The sequence below is a fragment of the Leishmania martiniquensis genome, chromosome 36, assembly GCF_017916325.1.
Source record: "Leishmania martiniquensis isolate LSCM1 chromosome 36, whole genome shotgun sequence".
Taxonomy (NCBI): domain Eukaryota; phylum Euglenozoa; class Kinetoplastea; order Trypanosomatida; family Trypanosomatidae; genus Leishmania; species Leishmania martiniquensis.
Window position 1 is genome coordinate 1,271,895 of NC_090171.1, and position 23,826 is coordinate 1,295,720.

The 23,826-nt window shown below is 59.1% G+C and overlaps 12 protein-coding genes across 12 annotated transcripts; all 12 read right to left on the reverse strand.

The window, feature by feature from the left end:
• Positions 1-295: 295 nt before the first annotated feature.
• LSCM1_00326 (uncharacterized protein) lies at positions 296-1,219 on the reverse strand (the record flags this gene model as incomplete). Its single annotated transcript, XM_067317978.1, has 1 exon — positions 296-1,219. The coding sequence occupies one exon, from the start codon at positions 1,217-1,219 to the stop codon at positions 296-298; it is 924 nt and encodes a 307-aa protein (XP_067174083.1).
• A 696-nt stretch (positions 1,220-1,915) lies between these two features.
• LSCM1_00327 (uncharacterized protein) lies at positions 1,916-2,713 on the reverse strand (the record flags this gene model as incomplete). The annotated part of the gene is made up of 1 exon (XM_067317979.1): positions 1,916-2,713. One exon carries the CDS (start codon positions 2,711-2,713, stop codon positions 1,916-1,918), a length of 798 nt encoding a protein of 265 aa, XP_067174084.1.
• Positions 2,714-3,372: 659 nt separating this feature from the next.
• LSCM1_00328 (uncharacterized protein) lies at positions 3,373-5,811 on the reverse strand (the record flags this gene model as incomplete). The annotated part of the gene is made up of 1 exon (XM_067317980.1): positions 3,373-5,811. One exon carries the CDS (start codon positions 5,809-5,811, stop codon positions 3,373-3,375), a length of 2,439 nt encoding a protein of 812 aa, XP_067174085.1.
• A 1,000-nt stretch (positions 5,812-6,811) lies between these two features.
• LSCM1_00329 (uncharacterized protein) lies at positions 6,812-7,441 on the reverse strand (the record flags this gene model as incomplete). Its single annotated transcript, XM_067317981.1, has 1 exon — positions 6,812-7,441. One exon carries the CDS (start codon positions 7,439-7,441, stop codon positions 6,812-6,814), a length of 630 nt encoding a protein of 209 aa, XP_067174086.1.
• A 1,739-nt stretch (positions 7,442-9,180) lies between these two features.
• Positions 9,181-9,831, reverse strand: LSCM1_00330 (uncharacterized protein; the record flags this gene model as incomplete). The annotated part of the gene is made up of 1 exon (XM_067317982.1): positions 9,181-9,831. One exon carries the CDS (start codon positions 9,829-9,831, stop codon positions 9,181-9,183), a length of 651 nt encoding a protein of 216 aa, XP_067174087.1.
• Positions 9,832-10,403: 572 nt separating this feature from the next.
• LSCM1_00331 (uncharacterized protein) lies at positions 10,404-10,769 on the reverse strand (the record flags this gene model as incomplete). The annotated part of the gene is made up of 1 exon (XM_067317983.1): positions 10,404-10,769. The coding sequence occupies one exon, from the start codon at positions 10,767-10,769 to the stop codon at positions 10,404-10,406; it is 366 nt and encodes a 121-aa protein (XP_067174088.1).
• Positions 10,770-11,506: 737 nt separating this feature from the next.
• On the reverse strand, positions 11,507-12,655 carry LSCM1_00332 (uncharacterized protein; the record flags this gene model as incomplete). The annotated part of the gene is made up of 1 exon (XM_067317984.1): positions 11,507-12,655. The coding sequence occupies one exon, from the start codon at positions 12,653-12,655 to the stop codon at positions 11,507-11,509; it is 1,149 nt and encodes a 382-aa protein (XP_067174089.1).
• A 966-nt stretch (positions 12,656-13,621) lies between these two features.
• On the reverse strand, positions 13,622-15,313 carry LSCM1_00333 (uncharacterized protein; the record flags this gene model as incomplete). Its single annotated transcript, XM_067317985.1, has 1 exon — positions 13,622-15,313. The coding sequence occupies one exon, from the start codon at positions 15,311-15,313 to the stop codon at positions 13,622-13,624; it is 1,692 nt and encodes a 563-aa protein (XP_067174090.1).
• Positions 15,314-16,435: 1,122 nt separating this feature from the next.
• Positions 16,436-17,038, reverse strand: LSCM1_00334 (uncharacterized protein; the record flags this gene model as incomplete). Its single annotated transcript, XM_067317986.1, has 1 exon — positions 16,436-17,038. One exon carries the CDS (start codon positions 17,036-17,038, stop codon positions 16,436-16,438), a length of 603 nt encoding a protein of 200 aa, XP_067174091.1.
• Positions 17,039-17,922: 884 nt separating this feature from the next.
• On the reverse strand, positions 17,923-18,669 carry LSCM1_00335 (uncharacterized protein; the record flags this gene model as incomplete). Its single annotated transcript, XM_067317987.1, has 1 exon — positions 17,923-18,669. One exon carries the CDS (start codon positions 18,667-18,669, stop codon positions 17,923-17,925), a length of 747 nt encoding a protein of 248 aa, XP_067174092.1.
• Positions 18,670-19,878: 1,209 nt separating this feature from the next.
• On the reverse strand, positions 19,879-21,315 carry LSCM1_00336 (uncharacterized protein; the record flags this gene model as incomplete). Its single annotated transcript, XM_067317988.1, has 1 exon — positions 19,879-21,315. One exon carries the CDS (start codon positions 21,313-21,315, stop codon positions 19,879-19,881), a length of 1,437 nt encoding a protein of 478 aa, XP_067174093.1.
• An 850-nt stretch (positions 21,316-22,165) lies between these two features.
• On the reverse strand, positions 22,166-23,221 carry LSCM1_00337 (uncharacterized protein; the record flags this gene model as incomplete). Its single annotated transcript, XM_067317989.1, has 1 exon — positions 22,166-23,221. The coding sequence occupies one exon, from the start codon at positions 23,219-23,221 to the stop codon at positions 22,166-22,168; it is 1,056 nt and encodes a 351-aa protein (XP_067174094.1).
• Positions 23,222-23,826: the final 605 nt, after the last annotated feature.

The window sequence follows — 23,826 nt, forward strand, 5'->3', positions numbered from 1 at the left end:
AAAACACGATAGAGAGATAGAGTTGCCACCCGCGCCGTTTAAGTTTCTCTTTTGCCGCTTTCACTCTTTTACAGTTTTTCTGCCGTATCACCAAAGATATACTAGAGAAAGTAAAAGTTCTGCATACTGTATTCGCTTTTTCCAAAACACATGCAGTGGAGTGAGAAAAGGAAAGAAAGGCAGTGGCACTAGCTATGTGTACGAGAAACAGGCACAGACAGCCCTCATTGCTCACACAGTGCAAATCGTTCAGGACAGTGTACCGGACATGAAACGATGACAAGCAGTTAACTTATCATTGCTTTGACTTTTTGACAGGGCGGTACACACCGACAACTACAGCGTGGTCGCGCTCAAATGGCTCGAGAGAAACCTGCTCCAGTGGCTTCAGCTTGTCCTTCTTCAGCTTATTGAGCTCAGCTGCTATCACCACCGGGGCCTCCAGGGTAGAATCGATGCAGTTAGCCTTGATGGAGATGACGTAGTGGCCACCGTTTTTCAGAAAAGCCTGTGCGTTGAGCGCGAGAATTCGCGCCTGGTCTGGCTGGGCAACATCCATGAAAACGCAATCAACCATCGGGACAAGCATGCGGTACTTCATGGGGTAGCGGGCATCTTCGATGATAGGGACAATATTCGGACGACGCTTCGACATCTCGACTAAATCGCGACCTACACGGTGCGAGAACTCTACTGCGTATACCATGCCCTCCGGCCCCACAAGGTCGCTCACGTGGCTAACTGTCGTACCGGTTGCGCCGCCAAGGTACAGCACCTTCGAGCCGGGGCCCATGTGAACGCTACTGACACCAGCGTAGATGGCGGAGGCAAGCTTTGAGCGGTAAGGGTTCCACAGACGGTATTCCTTCTTATCATCACCGCCCTGCGTTGCACCCAGCTCAATACGCTTCTCACCGTAAACGGAAATGCCAGGCACCATGTTTAGTGTACAAAGAGAGTCGGTCTTCGCCTTGGAAATGAACACACCAGGATGCAGCATGTGCGGCTCCACGATAACCTTGGTACCCGCACCACCGCCGCGGCCACCACGACCACCGCCGCGTGCGCCACCGCGGCCTCCGCCCCGAGCGCCACCGCGGCCTCCGCCCCGAGCGCCGCCACGGCCTCCACCCCGAGCGCCGCCACGGCCTCCGCCCCGTGAGCCACCGCGGCCAAAGCTTCCGCGACCACCACTGCCACGACCAAAGCCACCACGCATTTCTGGTTATGCTTATTTGTTTGGCTAAGCTTGAAAGGGCGCTCTCTGCCTTGTGCTCATGTGATTGCTTGTTGATAGAATACGATTGAGCGTGGTTGGATGTAAAAGAGACAAGCGGAGAAGAGTGGAGTAAGTTAAGAGCAAACTGATAAGGCAATTGCCTTTTCATAGTAGTTTTGCACCTGCCTATGTATACAGTTATGGCCTGGCGACTTTAAAAGTGTGCGAGGCGCCTGCGCTTTTGGTTGGCTTTGGCATCACAGAGCAAGAGATTTCTGCATGGACCAATGCATGCGAGGGAACATTTGGTTCGCAACTAACCCTTTTATGTGCATGCACCCCATTTCAGTGCAGAGGAATATAATGGTGTGCTGTGGGCTGCTAAATGGCGTTGGAAATCGCCCTTTCTTGGCTGCGCATGGCGTTCGCCGGCGCTGCTCGCCTCGGGGCCGCCGCCTTCCTTCGCATGTTGTCTGCCCTGGCCGGCTTTGCTGCTTGCGGCCTCGGGGGGCCTTGGGCGTCCTGCCGGGGTCCCCCCTTTTCCGGGGCGGTGGGTGCCCGCCTTTCGCCTCCGTGGGGCGCCTAGGGGGCCCAGGCCCGCCGCTGCGGGGGGGCCGCTGCCCTTGCCCCATTCTCCCCCAAGCCCCAGGCAGTGCGCCGCGGCCACCCGGGGGGCTGGCGCAGCGACCACCAAGCTCAGCGCTTTGGGGTCCCGGCGGCGTCGATTATGTGCTCGTACCAGTCGACTTCCGCCGACAGGTCCACCAGCTTTGGGGCAGCGTAGCCTGGCGGCTGGTGAAGGCTCTCGATGAACTTTTGTAGCAGAACAGGCGCTGCTGCCTGCACCGCTGGTGGCGGCTCGGTGACGCCGCGGCTCTGCATTTCGTTGCTGAGTGATGTCGCGCGCCGGCCAGGGAGTTCACACATGATGATGTCGTCGAAGAAGCGCAAGTCGTTTGCAACGTTGAAGCCGGCTCCATGCATGGAGACCCAACTCCCCAGCTGCAGCCCGATGGCCCCGAGTTTCTGCGCTGGCGTGCCGTTGAACGGGTCCGCCCACACCCCAGTCTTGTATCGGTGCGTTGGGATGTGGTACATTGCAGCTGTCTGGATCATCGCCTCTTCCAGTGCCCAGCTGAACCATTCAATCGGCGAGCGCGACTTCTCCGCTGTGCAATCTTTCCAGAGAAGCTGAATGTTCGCAATCGGGTAGAAGGTGAGCTGTCCAGGGCCGTGATAGGTGACACCGCCGCCTCGCCGCGTCTTGACAACGTCGACAGTGCACTGGGGCGGAATGCCTTGAGCCGTGTCACGCCGACCTACGGTATACACAGGGGCGCTGTGCTCCACTAGGATGGCGACATCTGGCTGGAGCGGCAGCGTCGACTCGCCGCGGCGCGCACTCACCTGTCGTGCGATCTTGGCGCTGAACACTACTTCTTGGAGGTCAAGCACACGCCGGTACTCGCGTTTGCCGATAAAAAACGCCTTCATGCTATCTACAAGGGCGATGCGAAAGCTGCTTGGGTTATTTGGCTGCGCGCGTGGGGGGAACTCTCGGTAGAGGACGGGGGAAAAGAGGAAGGGGGCGCAGAAGGGGGATCAGTGGTCTTGAGCGGCGGCCGCGGCGGGAGGGGTGCGAATTGGCTAGTGAAAGGGCGCTACCGAAGCCATCACAGCATCGACTTCCCCATCTGCTATGTCAGACACACAGGAGGAGGCAATGCATGTGTGTATGTGGGGGTGCGTATCTTTGAAGCGTCTTTCGATTCTATGCAAAGGCATAGACCAAAGGAAAGAAAAAGGGAGGAAGCCGATAACATGGGCAACAGAAAGTTCCTCCTGCTTGCTTTGTGTACATCGCGCCTACTCATTCACCGACACACCCACCCACGCGCACACGCACACGCACACACCATCTCAAAAAGAATCAACGGAGCATTTTCGGCCGGTAAGCAAAACGGCGCGGTCACGCTATGTACATGGCGTTCTACGTGATTCTCTCTTGCCCTCTTGGCGTGAGGGTGGGCGCCGTTGACGTGGCCGCACGGCGGGCTCTCCCATCATCGTCACCCGCTGACACCTGCGTGCGGGGTGGCGCTGGTCGAGAGGGAGGATATGGCGGAGGTGAAGAGCGCGCAACACTGCATCCTCTAAGAGGCATCCTCGGGTTCGGGTGTGGCGGATGCGACGGACTCGCCGTTGTCCGGCTCCTCGCTGTAGGGCTTACCCTCGTCCGATATCTCGTTGTCGAGATCACCCTCAGCGGCTTTATCCTCGTCGCTGTGTTTCTTGTCCAGCCGGTTCTCATCCTCAATGAGGCGCGCAGTGTAGCCGGAGAGGAAGCTCTCCAACTCGTCATCGCACACATTCTCAACAAAGTTCACAGTGAGGGTGCTGACGTCCTGCTCGGCCACTCGCACGCGTGCGTACCACTGGCTCAGCACCATTGTGTCTTCGCTCTCGTCCGTGGTGGCGAGCTCGATCACCTTGGGCAGGCCGACGATGCGCAGGATGAACTGCCCGTCCTGCGGCACTGCGGTCTTGAGCGGCGTCAGCGCATTCAGGATGAAAACGTCGTCAACGGCAAGCCTCTGGAAGTCGGCCACCGCAGTCTCGGGAACACAATAGCAGAAGCACTCATCCGGGTAGGCCACGGAGGCGCTCAGCGCAAGGGCGGTGAAGGCAAGCGGCTGCTGCTCTTTGAGAAGAGTTCCGTCCGACAAGGCCTTCAAGAACCCCTCGCACTGCGGCACTAGACCTTTTCCCTCTTCTGGGTCACATGACATGAGGATCAGTGAAAGCTTGCCGTAGGAGAGGCTCTCCGAGCCCACCTTCTGATCCGCCGCAATGCACATCATATTGATGTCGGTATATGGGACACCTAGTGCCGTCAGGTACTCTGCCAGCGTCGGCAGGTCTGCGGCCGTTGACAATGCCTCTTGCGCCGCCGTCGTGTCGTTCGTCAGGTCAGCCATCAGCGTCGTGCTCTCGGGATAGTGGAGCGGCAAGGCCGCCACCGTGTTCCACACGCGCATCTCCTCCTCTGTCACCGTTACCCAGCGATTTGTGAAGATCTGATTGACGACGGACTCGTCCTGGTCGCCGGTGGTGTTGACAGCGTCAGTCGGCCGCGCAGATGACGCTGCTTCGTCGGGCTCTTCGACGTTGCCGTCCCCAAGCTGCATCGTGTCCGTCGTTGGCTGCGGTGTCGGTGACGGCGCTCGCGCATCTTCCGGCTGTTCCTCGTGTTGACCGTCGTCGTCCTCGGCTGCGTCCTGTGAAGTCGGCGCCTCCTCCTCTCCCTGAGGCTCGTCAGCCGCCGTGTCCGCAGCCTCTTCCACACCAATGCCGCAATCCTCCCTTGCAGAGAGGCTTGGCGACAGCGTTGGAGGTTCTACAGCTGCAGCAGCCTGCTGCTGCAGCTGCTCCTCCTCCTCCGGAGAAGCCTCTGCGGGCACGCCAAGCTCATGCGTGTCGCCGCCTGCCTCATTCACTTTCGCCGAAGCGATGGCAGGTGACTCAGCACCGGGCTCTTCGCTGGCCCCGTCCGCGGTCGTCTCTCGCAGCCCCTCATTTTGCTCATCGCTTTGTGACGGCGGGACGTGCGCCGACGACGTCGACTGGGCGGCATCCTCCTGGATGGGCGAGGTTTCCTGTGCTTCGTCTCGCTGCAGGTCCACTTCTTCCCCGCCGACCTCAGCCTCTTCACTGCCAGCCGCTGCTTCCTCCACGGCCTCATCGGACTCGGCGGCCATCGGATTCTGAGAGGACGCCTGCGGCTCCTCGTCCGAAACTTTCTCCCTTGCGCCTTCTGCCGGCGGCGGTGACGCTGGCGGTGCAGCGGCCGCCAACTGCCTTTTCTCGAGGATGTTCAAGATTGCTTCCCTCACCTGTCCGCTATCGCCGACGAAGGACTGTAGGTCGGCAGCCGTCACGGTGGGCCCACTGGCGCTCTGCACTTCAGTCGCGATGTCGGCTAAGTCTGCCTCGGAGAGTTCCGCAGCCGAGGCGCCGAGCAGCACTCGCACCGCGTGCGCGAACTCGCCCACGGACACCTCATGCTCAGAGAGCGAAAAGTTCGACTCCCAAAAATTCAGTACATCCGCGTTCGTCACGTACTCGGAGGCGGCGTTCTGCTGCTTGCATAAGTCATGCACGATGCGGCAGATCTTTGGTGTGTCGATGCCCTCCAGTTGGGCTCGCATCCTCCCTTCCTTGTAAAAGGCAAAGAACGGCTTCGAGTGATTCTGCCGCTGCTCTAGTATCGCTTTCCAGTAGTCGACCAGCGTGTCCTTGGAGAACTCCGCCCCCTTCAGCCGAGGACGACGGGCCTTTGCCTCCTCTGGGTCGTTGAGGCTTTCCAGCACCGCCGTGCACTCCACCGCGAAGAAGCGCAGGTGAACCAGGTCGCCGGAGTCCGTGAAGAGACGACGGAAGGTGTCACTGAGTGCTTTGCAGTGGCCCCACTCCGCGTTGTACACATCCAGCACAGCCACACCGTGCTGGGCCTGTGAGAGCTGCAGCTCACTTTCCAGCTCTGAGGCGGTGGTGATGTTCTTCACCACATCCTTGTGTGCTTGCGTCTGCATCGGTGCCGTGGTGTGCGCTTGCGTGGTCCCTTACGGTGTGCGTGCGTGTAAAAGGACCTGATGTCTGTGCGTGCAACGAACGAGAAATGTGTAGATGATCGGTACGGCGCGACAGGAAGTGAACGAGAAGGGGAAAAAGGGCAGCGCTAGGGTCGGGTGGCATACACAACGAAAGCACGCCGAGAAGGACCTCTCTTTTTCTGAGACCCACTCGGGTGGGGCTTGTGAACAACTGAGACGCGAGAGGGGAGGAGAAAAACGGAACTGACGGGAGGTGTGTGTGTGTGTGGGGACGAGGGAGGTGGTGGCGGTGGTGGTGGTGGACGGCATGGAGGGAGGAAAGTGAGTGCTCTGCCTTTGCCGCGGCTCAGCGGTGCTTCGGCAGATCGCGCGACTTGCAAGACAGATGACACACATGCACACAATCGCTACCGCGAAAAAAAAGCAGTCAGGTAAGGAAGGAGCTCTTGCGCCGGGCACTGATGCTGGGCCGGGTGCCATTAGTGTGACACCGCCAGGGGTGGGTGGGTGGGCGAGGGCGGTCCTGCGTCGAGCCATCGGCATCGAGACCAGGAGGACACACCGGCTACGCCTCCGATGGCTGCTGCTTTCTCGCGGAGCCCCCCTCCACACTGGAAAGGCCATGGGCTCGAAAATGAGAGACAACGATGCGAATTTCGGCGCGGCCGGCGCCACTGCTGGGGCGTGTGCGTGAAGCAGTTTACGGAGCACGCAAGCGCACACTAGCCAAAGCCAGAAAACAGGGAGGAGAACCCAAGTTACTGTACATGTTGCGCGGAGCAACCCGAGAAGGCGGCAGGGGGTGGGGGGAAGGGGGTGATGACGAGAGGAACAGTGCCCCATTCCCACGTGAAACCAAATGACTCCCCTCATTGCGTGTATGTGCGTGTGCGTATGAGGGGGAGGCGCTTCAGAAACGAAAGCGAAAATAAAAGAACACGCCCACACACAAGACGGCGTCCTGCGCTTCCTCTGAGTCTCACAAAACGGTTGTTAGGCTCTTGCCGCACCTACCGCAATGGGCGACCGATGCGCATACTGCTTTGGCGCCACATTGCGCGCACGTAGCAGGGACGGTGCCAACGAGGTGAGCTCGGATGGGCGGAAGGGTTACCACCTCCTGGGAGGTGCGAACAGGTGACGAAGGCGGCAGCGTATTAGCGGCGGGGCGCTGCCAAGCTCGTGGAGTTCCTGATGGCGGTGTCAAGGGAGCGTGTGGAGTGAAGGACACGCCGACCGAAGCGAGCAGCTTGTGTGGGGCACCCACAGAGTTGTGGCAGGCTTGATCCCCGTCTTCATTATCCATCAGAGCAGATAGGGGAGGACCGTGACGGTGGAACGACCGCGGAGACGCGAGTGGCAGCGTTGATGGGTTCACAGGCTCTTGCGCAACGGAGCGTGGTGTGCCGCGAGCTACTTGTACTGTACGAGATACATCTTCATCGCGCTTCTTATCTGTGACGGTTCGTGTCATCAGGGCCGAGGAGTTGGGATTGCCACACAAAGACTCCTCTTGCCCCCTAGCTGTTGTGCTCCACATCGTTTGCAGCTCGCTCAGTCGCGACTGAAGCGAAGTCACGGTGATGAGGTCATCTTGAGCAACCTCCATCAGGACGAATCACACACGACCGTGACACACATGCACGCACACACACACACACACACAGACACGGAAACGCACGCTGATGAGAGCAGCACTGCCGTTGCCTCCGTCGGAATCAAAGTCTCTGCCCACAAATGGCGAGGGGAAGAGGTCACACACATGTACGTGCGGACGGTGGCACATCAAGCTCGAGGGGAAGAAGGCGCCGCAGGCGAAACATGCGATGGAAGAGGGTGATAGATAGAGGTGAAGAGGAGAGAGGAGTGTAGTAGGAAGAGTTGCTATATTTCTATTTCTAGTGACCAAGCGCTCGCACAACGGCGCACAACGACCGCGGGCATGTTCATCACGTGTTTTTCGGAGCGTCCCGGTTCCATGGGGAGACGCGAGACACCGCGCTACAATGATGGGCGCTGCATGCGAACATGCTTCAACGACAGGCAACACATCTACGCACCACCATCTTGACATCCACCACCGTTGCACGAAAGCGAGAGTGCGGGAAAGAGCGATGACGACTGCAGCAGCAGAGAGGGGTTGCTGCTTGGTTACTGAGCTCCTCCCCCTCCTCTCTGAGATAGGGACACGCACGCAAAGGGGTGCACTTCCCGTCGACCTTTTCGTCCGCAGCACTAAAGGGGTCGCCATCACCAACTACTCCGCCGAAAACAAACGAAAGCGCTTCCCCCCCATCGCATACGCCAACAAAGAATCAGAGAATCGTACCGTACAGCACCAACAACAGTGGACAACAGACGCCGGCTCACGGCGACGAAAGAAATGACGAGGGAGAAGAGGGAGGCGATCAGCGGCCAGGGGCAAGGGGGGTGGGAGGCGGAGGAATGTAAAAGGCAGTGAAGGGCCGACGTCCAGTTCAGCATGCAGGAGGGCGCGCCGAATGGGGGATGCTGTGGTGGAAATGACATAAGGGCTCACCACAGCCACAACAAAAAAATAAGGAGGAATACACTCGTCTGATACTCGTGACGCGCGTCACAGGAGAGGGGGGTAAAGGGCCGCTACAACTGTCTCTCAGGCATTCCTCGCTTACACACACATTTAACCACAGACATTGATACACACACACACACGAGCACAGGCACATACGCCTCCAGTTACTCACGTCAGTGACAAGCGGTGAAGAAAGCACTGAAAAAAATGCGCGCATGCATGGCTGGAGGCTGCCGATTCCACGCGGCAGAGAACAAGCGATCGCAAGCGACAGGCAGGGAGGAGAACGTAGGACGTGCGGAGAACGCGTAGAAGAAGAGGAGAGGGAAGGGTGGTGGGATGGGGATGGCGTACAAGACGGCGACACAACTTCAAGAAGACCGCCTCTTTACTTCCGATTTATGAATCTGCTTGCGCTGGCGCCTGTGCGTTACGCTCCTTCCCTCTGCCCTCCTCTCCTTTCTCCCCTGCCGTGTCTGCACTGATGCCAAAGAGGAAGCGAACCGCTCTTGAGGGTGTCTCGGGGGGGGGAGAGGAAGGACGGCGCAGGAGCCACGTGACCAGTCCCGTGCGCCGCAGGCGCCCCCCTTTCCCCCTCCTTCCTCCTTCACACCCGCGTGCACCTCACTCACGTTTTGCCCGCGAGCTCGACCCCCTCCCCCCCTTACGCCTGTCCTTGCCCACACTCCCCCACCGTCTCTCACCATTACCTTTTTTTGTCACATCTTTGTCTACTTCACCGCACCCCCCCGGTATCTCTCTCACGTGATTCGCTAATTGTGCAGCCTGCGCCGTTACATGGGCGCCTCAGGGTTGAAGAGGTGGAAGCGCACCGTGGGCAGCTGCTCATCGAAGCAGGTCTTCGTGCGGTAGGACAGCGTGTTATTGCACACGACGCGGCCGTCGGTCGACATCACCACTACACCACCCCACGCTTCGGCCGCGTTGAGGTAGGTCTTGCACGTCTGGATCGAGATGGTGTCACCAGTCTTCTCTTTGTACCACCGCTCCAGCTGCGGAATCTCGCGTTTGACCTCGGCCTCATCCTTCTCACGGCACTGAATGACGGCGTCCGTTCGGATGGACATGAGCGACTGGTGGATGAGACTCACCAGCATCGGCGTGTACGTGGATGGGTTGTTGACCATGGCCACAATCTTCTGGCGCGTCTGCTCGTGCAGCTTCTCCATGATCTTCGCCCGCTCCTCCATGACGCGCATGCGCTGAATTTTTGAGTAGTTCGCCCGAGCCACGCGACGGTCCACGTCGACCTGCTTGCATTTCTTCTCTGCCATAGCGCGGATCTTCTTCTTCTCCGCCTCGACCAGGCGCATCTTCTCCACGTCGTACTCCTCCTGTGCCGCTGCGTCGAGTTCCTCAGCCTTCTCTTGAGCCTCGCGCTCGATGAAGTCGATCATCGACTGAATTTGGCGTGCCTCGCTCATGGCTGTGGATGTGAAGAACGGGTGAAGAGATACGCAGAGGCAACGGGGGGAGGGGGCAGAGTGGCTCTGTCGACAGGGCGTGGGCAACAAACGGTGTGTGTACGTGTGGTGGGGGAAGGGGAAGGAGCAGCCAAGACGAGTACGTCACGAGGCAATCCACGTGCGCGTGTATGGAAAGGCCGATAGGTGAGACGATAGCTGGCAATGTAGACGCGGAGGTGGACATGTGGGCGTGAGCGTTTGTGGGGAAGCAAATGGGGAAGGCACCCCTCAGCACGACTGAGGTGGGGGTGGGGAGGCACAGAGGCTCATCAGGAGGGACAAGAGGGCATGCAGGCCCATCGCACGCGGCAGGCACTCAATGAGCACACCCGATGAGCAGCATTGAACACATTGCGCAGTGGCGATGCGGGGCTCTGCTGCCCAAAGTCATTCTTTTGTGCTATGCTGGGACACGTTTCAGGGAAAGCGAAAACCAGTCTGTGAGCACTGTTCGAGCCGTGCCCGCTCACACGCGCAGGCACGTACACACGCACACACTTTCGGTCAACGGGCAGACGAAATTCATCGCTTCATCCCACCACTGCCACAGCTGAGCTTGCCACGGACTGGCGGTACTGCGCCCACAGCATCATAAACAGGAGCGGGGCAGTGACTGGTAGAACATGGCTGCGCCAGAGTCGAAAGCGCATGCTGTGCACCGACACCAGCATCGCATAAAAGGCCCACCCACTGAACACGGTCAGCAGACTGCCGGAGGGAATCGTGCGAAAGGGCGCCATGGCCGCGCCGCTAGTGGCGCCGAATATGAAAAGGTAATTTTGACACGTCATGAACCAGCGGATCCCTTCCCCGCAGGAGAAGAAGACGAAGAAGCACATGCACCAGCTGGCCACCGCATACGTCCAGAATAGTGCCTCGAGAAGTGCGAAGAGCATCGCGTGGTGCTCTACTAATATGCTGTTGCTGCTGCTTATCCGGTCGACGGTGTGCGCCTTCACGTACTAAAGGGAAGGAGTAGGGCCCCTGTCGCAAGCATGAGGGAAGTGGTCGCAGTGGGGGTGTTGCATGGTCGATGAGTGAGAGAAATGCCCCCCCCCACTCTCCCCTCTTCCTCACACACACACACATCACGCACATGCACACATACACGCGCAGGTGGAGAGGGAGTGGGGGTGGGGGTGGGGTGAGGGAAAAAGGAGGACAGCCTTAGCAGACGATGCCCTTCCCTCTCCCCCCAAAGTTGCCCGTATCGAAGCACGTGGGCACGCATCCACAGCCTCGCTCATCAGCAAAAGAGCGAAGGACGTGAGGCGTTGAATTGGCGGTGGCGCAGCGGGCCAGTGCTGGGGCCCATTGAGTAGATCCTCACCCGTGCACCCCATGGCGTTCACGTCGTCCTTCTCGCACGCACGTCGGCACTCGAGCACGCGCCCTCCCCGCCCAACTGAGCGCATGGGCACACGCATGCGTTTCTTTTTTCTTTTTTGCTGCTTTTTTCTTTACCTCTTCCGCTCCAGTAACATACGCTGTGCTTCAGCGCCCAGAGGAGCGTCCTTGTCCCTCTCCACGGCAGCACGCTCTCGCGCAACTCGGAGGGGGCAAGCTGCTAAGGGAGACATGGGCAGCGAGGGGGGGGCAAACAAGACACGCGGGTGCCATGAGCGCACCCCCCTCACCCCACGCTCCAAGTGTCCTCCAACGCGCGGCTTGCCTGCTCCAGACACACGCGCTGAATAAAACTTTCACGGCGGTCCTTCTTGCTGCTGCGTCTATACTTGGCGAGTATACTTCTGCGCTGCTGCTCACCGCTGCGCCAGAAGGCGCGAAGGGCTTCCAAGGCGGTCTTCTCGATCGGTTCAGATGGGAACTGGTGCAGTACTCGGCGACCGGCAAAGCGCGGCTGGTGGGCAAGCGACGGCTCTGCAGCTTCTTGCGGAAAGGGCAACACGGCCCCGCTGACAGGAAGCGCACTTGCGGTATTCATGGGCACCTGCCGGTGTGCGGCAAAAAGGCACTGGAAGCTGCGGTGCAGCGGCTCGGCGTCCCCCTCCAGGTGAAGGAGGTCCTCCTCGTTGATGCTCGTGTCCACCATGAAGGCTGCCGCGTTTTTCGGTAGCGCACGCACCGACGAGGCGTTGATGACAGAGAGAGAGGAGGTGGCGGCGCTACCGGACAGCTTAGGCGGAGGCGCGACCGTGAGCGCTGGCTTCGCGCCTTCCAGGCGCTGAATGTCCTCTTCTAGAAATGTGCGTGAGAAGCAGAAGTACTTGCGCACCACCGCCTCCCAGAAGCTCTTCTTCGTCTCCTTGTCCACGACTCGCTCCTGCAAGATTGCCGCGAGCACAGGAATTTGACGCAGCACGTCGTTTTCCATCTGCTCAGTGATGGGCAGAAGCTGAAACGTTTCGAGGTCGACAAGGGTTTCCAGCGCGCTGAAGGGCTGCTCCACCCCGCGCTGGCCCACCGCGCTCATGATTGCCTCAAGCTCTTCGTTGTCCACGACACCGACGTCGACGGCGGCTTGGCAGATGGTGGAGGCCACCCACTCGCCGTTGGACAGCTCCCGCTCCGCTTCCTGGGCGCGAACGATCGACTCGATAAACCATTCTCTGTCCCGAAGAGACTCGAACTTTAGCACGAGAGACTTGCCGTCCGCCACCAGCTTGGCGGCTGTGTCATCCTTGCGAGACCGCAACAACTGCGTCACGCTACGTGCCCCCACGAGAAGCGGGTCTTTGACCGCTGTGGCGTAGAGGAATGTGATGAAGTCGCCTTTTATCTGCACTGAGCAGTCCTCGTGGTTCACCAGGACGCGTGGCATGGAGGCTGTGATCTGCCGCGCAGACACAGCCCGCTGGAGGCGGTGGCTGTGGAAGGCAGATGTAGTGGGGAGGCAGAGATAGTGAGAGGCAAGGGAGCAAAAAGGAGGAGGGAGCGGTTTGGCGGATGAGACGAGGAGCGCGCTCTGGAGGAAGAGGAGGCAAGTCTTGCTTTCAAGTCACATAGAAGGCATGCGACGTGACGGGGAGCAGCGTCAAGCGACTGTTGCAAGCGTCGTCGCCATGAGGCAGACTTACGAGCTGCACTGAGCGAACAAGGGTGAACGGGGGGGGCTTGCGGCGTGTGCCCGTGGCGCGATGGACGCCCTGCCCGACGTAAGGGGGCTACGGCCCTCCTGAACCTGCCTAGTCTGTGTACCGAAGAGGAGAAGGGTTGGGGATGCGGTGAGATCAGTTGTAGTCGAGACTCTCCCAGCCTTCTCCTTCCTTCTTGTGTGTCACTTGACGTCAAGAAGGGTGCATGAGAGAAGAGGCCTAGTGCCGGGAAGAGAACAGAGAGAGAGAGACGGAGAGCACACACACACACACACAGGCGCTCCACAACGGTATGTACATGACTTGCCTAGGAGTCGTTGACCGTCTTGAAGAAGAGGTGCGTGCCAACGCATATATATATATATATAAGCGTGTGACTAGTGGCGGGTATCTGGAGACGCAGCGTCGCACAGAAAAAAAAAGAGGGAGACACCCTGGCAAAAGAAAAGGATGTGCGAGGAAGATCCATGTCGCCAGCGCCATGACGAGGCATAGGTGAGGGCGACGGATACGCTCGCAGATAAGTCACAAAAGGGAAGGCGATGAAGGAAGTACAGGAAGCAGGGGAGGAAGAAAGCTGCTGAGGAGAGCAATGAGCCTTCCCACCTTTGCCTCTCGCGACGTCTATCTTTCCACTGCCCCCACTCCTTCCCTCCCCCCCAACACACACACACACACACACTGGCAAGACTCTACATGCTGGTGGAGACAGTGAAGTCTTTCACGCCTCGTAGGCCGTGTTGGATCAGCAGGTGCCTCACAGCCTCTCGATCATGCGTGTTCAGCACCAACGAGTCTGGAAGAGACACCGTTTCTGTCGGCTTGTCGTCGTAGGTCACGGTGAGGAGGCGGTGCGGCTTGCCAGAGAGGTAGGCAGAGGTCGCAGGAATAGCCCATGCTCGCTGCAGCAGCGTGCTAAAGCGCTCATCCGATTCCTCCGCAGGCGACACATCCGCATAGTACTCGACGAACTCGTCAAGAGTGACGGTGCCGATTTTGCACCCCACACGTCCTGGCCAGCAACTCTCGAAGTCAAGCACCGCCTCCTCGCGCTGGATAACGTCGTCAACGACATCCGGGATGGCGGCAGCATTGAGGCAGAAAAGGCTGTGCATATCTTTGAATTCCACGGACCCACGCCCTTCAATAATCAGCTGTTGGTATGCGTAGATGACTGCCCGCATGCGGTCCAGCGGCATTGTGCCCCGCAGATCGGCCAGGAAGTCTTGCGCGCACACAACGTTGTTGCCAGTTGTGTCGAAGCGTTTCATGAGCACATCCATCTCTATGGGACTCAGCCGAACGCCAAGTCGACCAATCGCGCTGCGAAGAGCGTTGCGGTCAAGGAGGAGACGTTGCCGCTGCTCGTTGCAGGCCACGCCGAGGGCGATGGAGAGAGAGCGAAAGCCGATGCGCCCACCAATCTCAAGGGCGCCCTGACGAATGCGCTCCAGCAACGTTGCTACACCGCCGCCGTCTGTCATTGTGAGCACGGCCGATGCCCTACCGCTGTGCCTGGAGGTTGTCCTTGGCTTCATCAGCGCTGCATCGGCGCTGTCCCCGCCAGAGAAGTAGAAGACGTTCTCCGGCTTCACCACAACCGCACCCCGAGAGCGAGAGCAGTAGTCCGTCGTATAGCCACATGTGATCGCGTACTCCATGCCGTACGATGTGCCCATGCAGCTACCCTTGCAAGCGAGAGGCAGATTTGTAAGAGAGTGCAGAAGTACCACCCCATCGCCAACCTTCACACGTGAGCCCAAGTGTACATCGTCGCGCACGGTGCCGGCGCGACTCACGACAAACACGTTGTCTGCGCAGGCGTTGAGGGCGGCCACAGCGTACTGCACCTCCGACGAGTGAAGGCCAGATGACAGGGAGGACTGCACGTACAGGAAGCCCTCCGCGCTCGCGTTTTCGTTTGCGAGGCGAACTCGCTGGCCGTAGTGCAGCACATTTGAGCTGTTGCGGTTATAGCTGTGGTTGTGCTCGTCTTCGCAGCGCAGCAGAGTCCAGGTGGAGCGCACCTGCGGACAAGGGGCCGAGGACCCGGAAAGCATGTGCTGCTGCGACTGGGAGGGGGCCCCTGTACCCTTCACCAAGTCTAGCGCCAGTGCCGACTGTGTCTTCTCGTTCACCACCAAGTACGGCCGCCCTATGAGAACATCATCTCCCTTCACTGCGATGAGAGTGGTCGGCTCTTCTAGCTGCTTCGCAAGCATAGAACGCGCCACCGCGTTCGTGGCCGTCCTTTCCGGGTGTTCCACTGCGGCTTGTCGTTGCTTCTTGTACAACTTTAGCTGATCTTCGCGCAGAGCAATGTCCTCAAACCAGTTGCCTAGCAGCACCCCGGGGGAGTACTGCTGAGCGTTGAAGTTCGCCATGACAAACGCCGCCTCTGGGAACGGATAACGCCACTAGCAGGAAAAGGACTGCTCCTTCGCTTTCTGTGGTGAAGGGGCGCGTCTGTGTGTCCCGGGGTGGGGGTGGAGGGGGGAAGAGTGAGAGAAGGGTTAAGTCAGAAGCAACGAAGGAAAACAAATGATGTTGCAGCGATCTATCGCGCTCCAGTGCGCGCGTGCTCGCGATACAGATGGCCTGTGACTTATGTGAACAATCAACGCCGACGTACACCCGTTGAGTACTAGAGGGAGAGAGGAAGAGGTAAGTTGTGGGCGTGAACCGTTGGGGCACCCATCATCAGCACCAGCACAAGCCCTTTCACGGATGCCGTCGTTTCGCCAGCGCACGTTTTCTCTCTTCTCTCCGTCTGATTGGGCTCTGTTGACGTCTTCATTTTGGTTATGCGTGACGAGGAAGACAATTTGGGAAGGGATGGGGAGAGGGGGCCGGGCGGCGCAGAATGGGGCGCACATCCACGTGGGAAGAGGATTGTATATGTGTGTGTGTGTGCGGGGGGTGAGAGAGAGATTGGGAGGAAGGGGGGGTCGGTCAGTGATACCACGAGGGACGAGGACACAAGGCAGTGCTGAGGCACCGGCAGATGGCGCCGATGGTGACATGTGGAGGGCGACTTCCCGTCACGTGTGCGTACGCTCGCACACTCTTGATCGGAGGGAGGGGAAGGTAGCCTTCCGCCGCTGCTGGTAGCTTTCGATTTGGGATGCGCATCGCCTGGGGCGGAGGGTGGTGGTCATCCACGGGGCGTCGAGTGTCGACTTGAATAGGCCAATGCCTGCGAGCTAAGCGACGAGGGGGAGGGGGGGGGGAAAGGGCGAGGAACCAAACAGACGAGATCAGCACCGATCCCCCGACAACCGGTGCACTCGAACGCACCCACACGTAGACTCACTCCTGGAGGGAGAGGGAGGGCCGCGCGCTACAGGTTGCCTCGCCTTGGCCCCACGCGCCTTCCTCCCCCCTCTCTGAACCCTCGTGCCTGAAAGAGAAAAGGAGTGACCACCACAACAGCGACATCCCTTGGCGCGTGTACCCGAAGTAGCGGGCGATACCTCCTCTTCTTCGACTGACACTTGTGCGCTTGTTTAAAGCTTGCCGCAGTCGACCACCACAACCCGCTCTGCTGGCTCTCCAGCGACCGTCAGCGGGACGTCCTCGACGGCCTTCACCACGGTCCACCCGTCCACGACGCGGCCGAAGCAGATGCACGTGCCGTTCAGGTGTGGCGCCTTTTCGGCTGTGAGGATGAAAAACTGTGATCCATTCAAGTGCGGCGCACTCACAGCGGTGCCTAAGAGACCCTTTTGGTCGAACTTCGACACCTTCACCTCTTCCGGCGCATCGAAGTACTCACCGTAAATAGAAAGCTGACCCGTCCCTTTACCAGACACGATGTCACCACCTTGCACCAGGTATCCTTTGCAGACGCGGTGCACCGTCGTATTGCGGTACGTCAGCTGCGGCAGAAACTGGTCTCGAAAGGACGGATCGCTGATCCCGTCGATGCTAGACACCCGTGGCAACACATTTTCACCTGTGCACAGCTTCAGAAAATTATTCGAGGCGACCGGGCACCTCTTCGTGAAAAGCTCAAAGGTAACGCGGCGCGGGGGCTGGCTTCCAATGGCGATGTCCATGAACGCGTGCCCTCCCACAGCCGCCTGTCTAACAGTAGATCGCGCGAGCATCGTAGTCGCTGCTTCTTATCCAGTAGCGAAAGAACGGCGCAGGTACACCAATCCACAGCACCCGTGCGTAGCGAAATAAGTTGGAGAGAGAAGGGGGAGTGAAAGGGGCGGGAAAAGGCGAGTGTGCGTGTTGTGTGTCGGGTCGCAACCAGAAGATGAAGCGGGATCAGGCGGGAGCGGGGAAGGGGAAGAGAGTGCGGAGCGCGAACGCACACACGCGCAGAGCTGAACGCGGGGTGGTCCAAGAGGAGACGTGATGATGGAGAGGAGGCAGAGGCGAACAGGCGACTCTCTAAGCGGTTGTACTAACACCACTTCATGGGTGCCGGCTCACCAAGAAGAGCGTGCCAGACTGCTTCTGTTTCAGCCCACGGCCGCGCCTGTTGAGGTGCATCGCCAAGGGTGCGAGACACAGGTGCAACTGGACAGCCAGCGGCTCCATCAACCAAATTGAGCGTGAAAACACAGACAACAAAAGAAAGCGAAAAACACACAGCAGTTCCATGCAAGCGATGTGCTATCTTCACCGACGATGGCGTGTGTCTGTATAAACCGCCCGGTGCCACCCGCACGCAGGCGTGACACCTTTCCTTCTATGGATGCGGTGGCTCACCGACATGACCTCGCATCGAAACAGTACCTGCTCAGCATGTATCACACATGCCTACGCGACAAGTGACGCCAGGAGGCGAGGGGAGGATCGGGAGCGCGTGAAACATCACCGTCGGTGATTCTATGGCTTTGCAGAGTTTGGCCTTTATGTGTGGGTGAGTGGCTGCGTCAACATTCGTAACAGAAACAGTGGCCATTTAAGGATCTATGAGTGCGTAGTAGAGGAGTGCATTGAAATAATAATAAAAAAAAGAAAGCGGCTTCTTCCCTTCTTAGAGCACCTCGACAGGGTACAGGCCCTCTTCTTCCTCTATCGTGTGGACGGCGACGTCGTCCCGCAGAAGGCGCTCGACTGCGCCGTCGTCTGCACCGACGAAGTCCCAGCCGGGCTCTCGCAGCACTTCTCGCCAGTTGTCCCACTCGCAGTACTCGCCGGCGATGAGGCAGTGCTGCGGCTGCAGGCTGGCCACGTCGCTGCTGCGTAACCGTTGAAGCTCGGCAATAGTGTGCGCGTACACTGGAAACGCCGGCGACGCATCGTTCAGCTTCCATCCAATCAAATGATTTGTGTGCAGCAACAGTGTCCCAGGCCTCTGTGCCCGCCGAAATGCCGGAGGCGGCCACGGTGCCTCGGTGGCCGCGGGACGTATCATCGCAAAGCCGCGCCGCTGGAAGTAGGAGGCTAGAAGGCGGGTCTTCTTTGAAGACGGGGCAGCTGCCTGCAGTGATGTAGCGGCAGAGAAGCCGGCCCATGGCACCCGGTTGCCCGGCCTCAGAGGCACTCCCGCGATCCCGCTCGGCCGCTTGGCAAGCATTAGTACACGTGATGAATCGCAGGATGCTCGCATGAGCCGCGGCATCGCCGTCACCCGCACCCCTTTGGAGGCTGACCCGAAGGACGGCGATGCTAGTAGCCCTAGGCACGAAGACGAGGAGGCTGTCGCCGCGCTGTGACGGAGATGATGGTGGCGGAGCTGAAGAAGGGACTTTGTGGCCCACTGCGTACTCGCGGAGGTCATTTTGTTGAGGTTGCTGTGAATCTTATGTATGCATATATATATGTGAATGTGTGTGCTCTTGTGTGCGCCTCTTGTTGGCGCGCGTCAAGTAGTGCTTGTGTATTTTGGGAAGACGACGGCAGCCGAGAGCGAAGGACCGCAGCGTTGCCTGGCACCTTCGATAGCGGACTGAGATAAAACAATTCTATGCGTGGGAAAGCAAGAGCTCGTAGCTGGAGATTTGTGCGTGTATGTGCGAGAGAGGGAGAGAGGAATCGGTGGAAAGAAACGGGTGCTTTGCGAATCGAGTGAGTAGCCTCCTTTTTTTTTTTACAGCGTCTAAGGATCTCACAACGAAAACGTTTTCCCACCTCTGTGCTGCAGGCAGAGGAAAACGCACACACTTCCACACAAACACACGGGGCGAATATACATATATATATATAAGTATATACCTGTGTGTGTGTCTATCGATGAAAAGGTGAGGGCGAGTAAGACCAAAGGAGGACTGTATGGGGTGTGTGCGTGACGCTGTCCTGTCGCGCACCTCTGAACACGATGGGTGGCCATTGTGGTGGGTGGTGGTGATGGGATGACATTGACCATGCGAGGGAAGGGCGGGAGCACGAGAGCCATACGGAAGAAAAAAGCGAGCATGCTGACAGCATTGGGTGCTGAGTGTGAGGGTGGCTGCCTGCGCAGAAAGGGACGCGGCAGCCGATCACAGCCCCATAGATGAACACACGATTCACGCATGCTTCATCTCGATGCGCCCATAGGAAGGGAGAGGGCTTCCGGAGAAGCGCCAATCAAGAGGGGATGACTCGTCCGGCGCTGCGCGCGCAGCTGCCCGCACGGTTGAACGCCGTAGCAGAGGGGTGAGAAGAATACGAGGAAAAAAGCACGGAGGGCTCTCACCCGCCCACCCACGATACGCGGCGGCTGCTCATGCGCGGAAGTCGACTCACCTTTCCTCCGGGTGGTGCTGCTCGCCATTTTACTGCCTCGAAGACGCAACGTCACTGTGTGCGTGCGTGTGTACAGCGGCACGTACAACCAAACGCGCACCCGCGCAATAGCATCCCGCCAAGAAACGAGAAAGGGAGAGAGAGCGAGGCAACGTGCCATGCACGTCGTCAAGATAACGTCAGGGGATCAGCCCAAGCGCACGCGCACAGCCTTAGCCCCTCACACTGACAGGCTTTCACTCTGCCTCAGGAGGGCAGGGTCTCACGGCCACGGCGAGTGAGCGTTTTTCGCCTCAGCATCCTGCTGCTTCGTCACCGATAAAACGGCGATGTGATTGTGGTTCGGTGTTGGTGACGCATTTGGTACCGAAGGAGCGCACCAACCTTCCTTCTGCTGCGGGGGATTGCTCGCAAAAGGCGGCGGCTGGTGGGCCTGGGGTGCCGTCCCACTCGCAGAGGGATAAGGGTTGGCGCTCGAAGCGGCGCTGTTGAAGTTGTAGCCTTGTGGTTGTGTCGGGGCAGAGTACGGAGCCGCTGGTCCAGATGTTCCGAAGATTCCCATTATGCCCTGCTGTGGCTGTTGTAGCTGTGCCGGTGCTGGCTGACCCCATGTGAACGGCTGCTGCTGCTGCTGGTTCTGAGGTGCATTCGCCGCTGGTGCGGAGGGAGCGGCAAGGTCAAACTTTGATGCTTGGTCTCCCGCAAATGGTGCGTGCGCTGTTGGACCACTTGCAGTGTATGGCATCGGCTGCTGCTGCTGGTAAGTCAGGTGTGAGAACTGCAGCTGATGGGGTGCCATCATGCTGCTTGGGAGGCCTTGGGTGAAGTTATACGTGATGCCACCAGTATGATAGCCCATCGGCTGCTGCTGTTGTGGGTGAAAGACGCCTTGTACGCCAGCAGGCTGCACCGCTGGCGGCGGCACTCCAGCAAATAAGTCGCCCACGATGCTGGCTACCGTTGATGGCTGCTGCGGCGCCGGTGGGGCTGCAGCGCGCGAAGCAGCCATTAATGATGCTTCGGCTGGCGCGGAGTGCGCTGCAGACTGCGGCATCTGCGGAGACTGAACCGGCGCAGCGAAGAGACTGTCGAAGACGTCGTCTTGCGGCGGCCGCGCGGGTGGGGCCGGGGAAATCGGTGGTGGTGGTGTTGCCGCCCAGCTGGGCGGCGCCGGGGTCGCCGCAGCGGAGGCGGACCCAGACATCGCCGTGCGCGCCTCCGGAGCTGGAGGGAGGGCGGACGCGGCAGGATTCGTCTCGGTCTTTGTCGGCAACCCCTGCAGAGGTTGCTCACTGGGGTGCTCCCATGATTTTCTCAAGGCGGAGAACTCCTGTGCATCCCAATACCGCCGCTCCTCGAAAACGACGCGCACGTGGCTCTTCAGCGCCATTACATCACCGGAGGACGGGAGCTGGTCATGAAAGGTGCTAAGCCACACCTTGCGGCCCCGGTCATTACCGGAAACGGAGAAACGCGCAATCTCTTCGTCTGTGAACTCGCTCATTGTGATTCCCTTCACTTTGTGCTGGAAGGAGCGATGCACAGCGCTGCAGCCGGAGCAGACGAGAATTCCAAAATCGGACACCACGTAGAGCGGACCTCGCATACCGCAATCAAAACAGCTCCTGTTGCCGCCATTCTGGCTGAGCTTCCGCAGCATATCCTTGTGCCGCTCAGATTTGCGCTGGCGAATGTTCATCTTCGCTCGCTACGGCACGGTGGCTTTCCTTCTCTCCTCAGCGTTGCGTGCGCAGGCCCCTCTGCTCCGCCAGAGACGCCCCGGCACCGACCTTGCCAAAGCCGAGGGAGCAAAAAAAATGTGTGTGTGTGTGCTCGTGGGTGCGAGGGTGTCGATAAGGCTGAGGAGGATGACGACGGCGGCTGATAGTCGTCCTGTTCTAAGTCTTAGTGCCTGCACTTTACTGAGAGGACGAGGAATGCTGATCGGTGAGGGCGCCCGGAGAGGCTGTCGCACGAGGTGAGGAGAAGGGAAGCAGGGGTTAAAGGGGAAGGGTAGAGATGCGAGTGCCTGTGCTGCCGTTGAAGTGGGCACAGTCAGCGGGAGGGATCGTAAAGTGGTCTGTAGTCTGTGCTAAATAGATCTGCAGCAACACAAAGAGCCAGGGGCAGCTTTCATGGGGGTGTGCAGCAGCGCGTGACGCCCGCGGGAACGGTTCCTCGATGCTGGTCAAGCATCCGTCACCGAGAGCACGTTCCTCGAAGAGAAGACAAGAAGGCTGCCAGGGACGAGCGGGCTTCGAGACGCGCCACACGACAGACGAAAAAAAATGCCCACGACATTGATGGGAAGCTGCAGAGTCACATACTAGCTTCCTCCTCCCCCCTTCCCTCCTCCCACGCACACATGCACACGCAAAAGTAGTGCGGCTACCGAAGTAGTCGCATGCATGCACAGCCCATTGGGGGGGGAGGGGGCGGCGAGGCAGGAGAGGAGAAGAGGATCGATGCTGCCTTCGCTGCTCGCTGCACTGCCTTGTGCCTACACCGCGCGTGAGATAAGCACGAACGTGAAGGGGGCGAGTGCGTTCCTACCGTGTATGCGTATAGGTGTGCGTGTCTGACCGCTGCTCCATTACTCCATCGGCTGCAGCAGCGGTGAGGTGGGCAGAGGAGAACGAGGGACGTGTTGCGGGGCCAAAAGCGTTACTGCTCACCTGTTCTTCCTCTTTGGTGAGAACACGCCAGTGAGGACTCGCGCTCTTCTTTACCCATTGAAAGTCGTCCACCTTGATATAGTTCTGCTCCGTTCGCGCCGTATCTTCGATTTCGCCGACGCAACGCACCCACTCCGCGTGCGTGGCATACGTCTTCCCATCCTCGGTGCTGGAGCCAAGCAGGCCCACCCAGCACCGATACGGTCCGAAGCGCATCGCTGCACATGCCTCAATGATGGGAGTAGACGCGCACCACGCGTAGAGATCGAGGTGGGTGCAGTCCTTCAGTCGCAGTTGATGGCAGGCCACGTAAACACGACAGTTCGCGCAGCCTGATAGAAAGACGGACCCGGCAATGGGAAGGCAGTAGATGGCGCAATCCACGCAGTCTTTGATGAAGACGCTCCTCGAGTGGTTGATGAATAGGTCAGTGCCCGTAAACGGTCCGTAGATATTGCCACAGCCAATGATGCCGCCAACGGTCTCTGCAACTCGCTTGTCAGCCATCGCTGTCACTTCTTTGGTATTGGATGTGCCCTTCGGGGGTAAAGAGGGGGTGGCTAGTCCAGCATCTGGCGTCGGCTTCGACTTGAGGCGCGAGGAGAACTTGAACTTCTTTGGCGCTGAGCTGCTACGCTTTTCATCGACGAGCTGCTGCAGACGAGCAAGAATGACGTTTGCCTTTGCCATCTCGTGCGCGGTAAGAGAGATGCTGTTGGATGTGTCCTGTACGAGCGTTCGTAGTGCGTCGATGCGCTGCTGCGACTCTGCCAAGTTGCCCTCCAAAAGGAGCTGAGAGACCTGCGTTTCTAGCAGCTCGGCCTCCGCCTCGAATTGCTGGCGCTGCGCCGTGATGGCCACAGTTTCTTTCGAGCGCAGCCGTCGCTGCTCCTCACGCTCTTGCCGTAGCTTTAGAAACTTCTCTTCCATCGCGCTACAGCACTTGCTCTGCGTAGATGCCAATTAGAGAGGAAAGGCGTGTCGCTGCCTTGAACAGATGGCGGCGAGCAGAGGTGCGTAGGAGGGGAGAGGTAAAGGAGAAAGGGGGCGAGGAAGAGATGCACACAGCCAGTGTCGACATCCACGTTCATTCCTGTGGGCGCGCGCGGAGGCAGACACCAAGGGGAAGAGAGTGAAGGGTGTCGCACCTCGTCGCAAAGAAGCAATGCTGCCCAACATACTTGGAACCTGCACATGCACAAGTGTGTGTACGTGTTCCTGTGCGGCACTGGCCGATGCTCGAGACGTTGCATACAGTTGAGCATCATCTCTCTCTCCAGTGATAATGGACAGACGGCGAAAGAGCAGACCCCCTCTCTCTCTCCCCTCCCCCGCAACAGACACAGACACACACTGCGTTAAAGGCGCCTGATACGCCCCAACTCTTTCGATTTACAGGAACGAGGCATCATCTGCGCAGACGATATTAGCACTCCCTGTGGGTCCCATATGCCACCCGAAGGATGCCTGCCCAGCGTACCAGAGAGGGGGGTAAGAGGGGAGCGGAGGAGAGGTCACCGTCATGCGCCTGACCA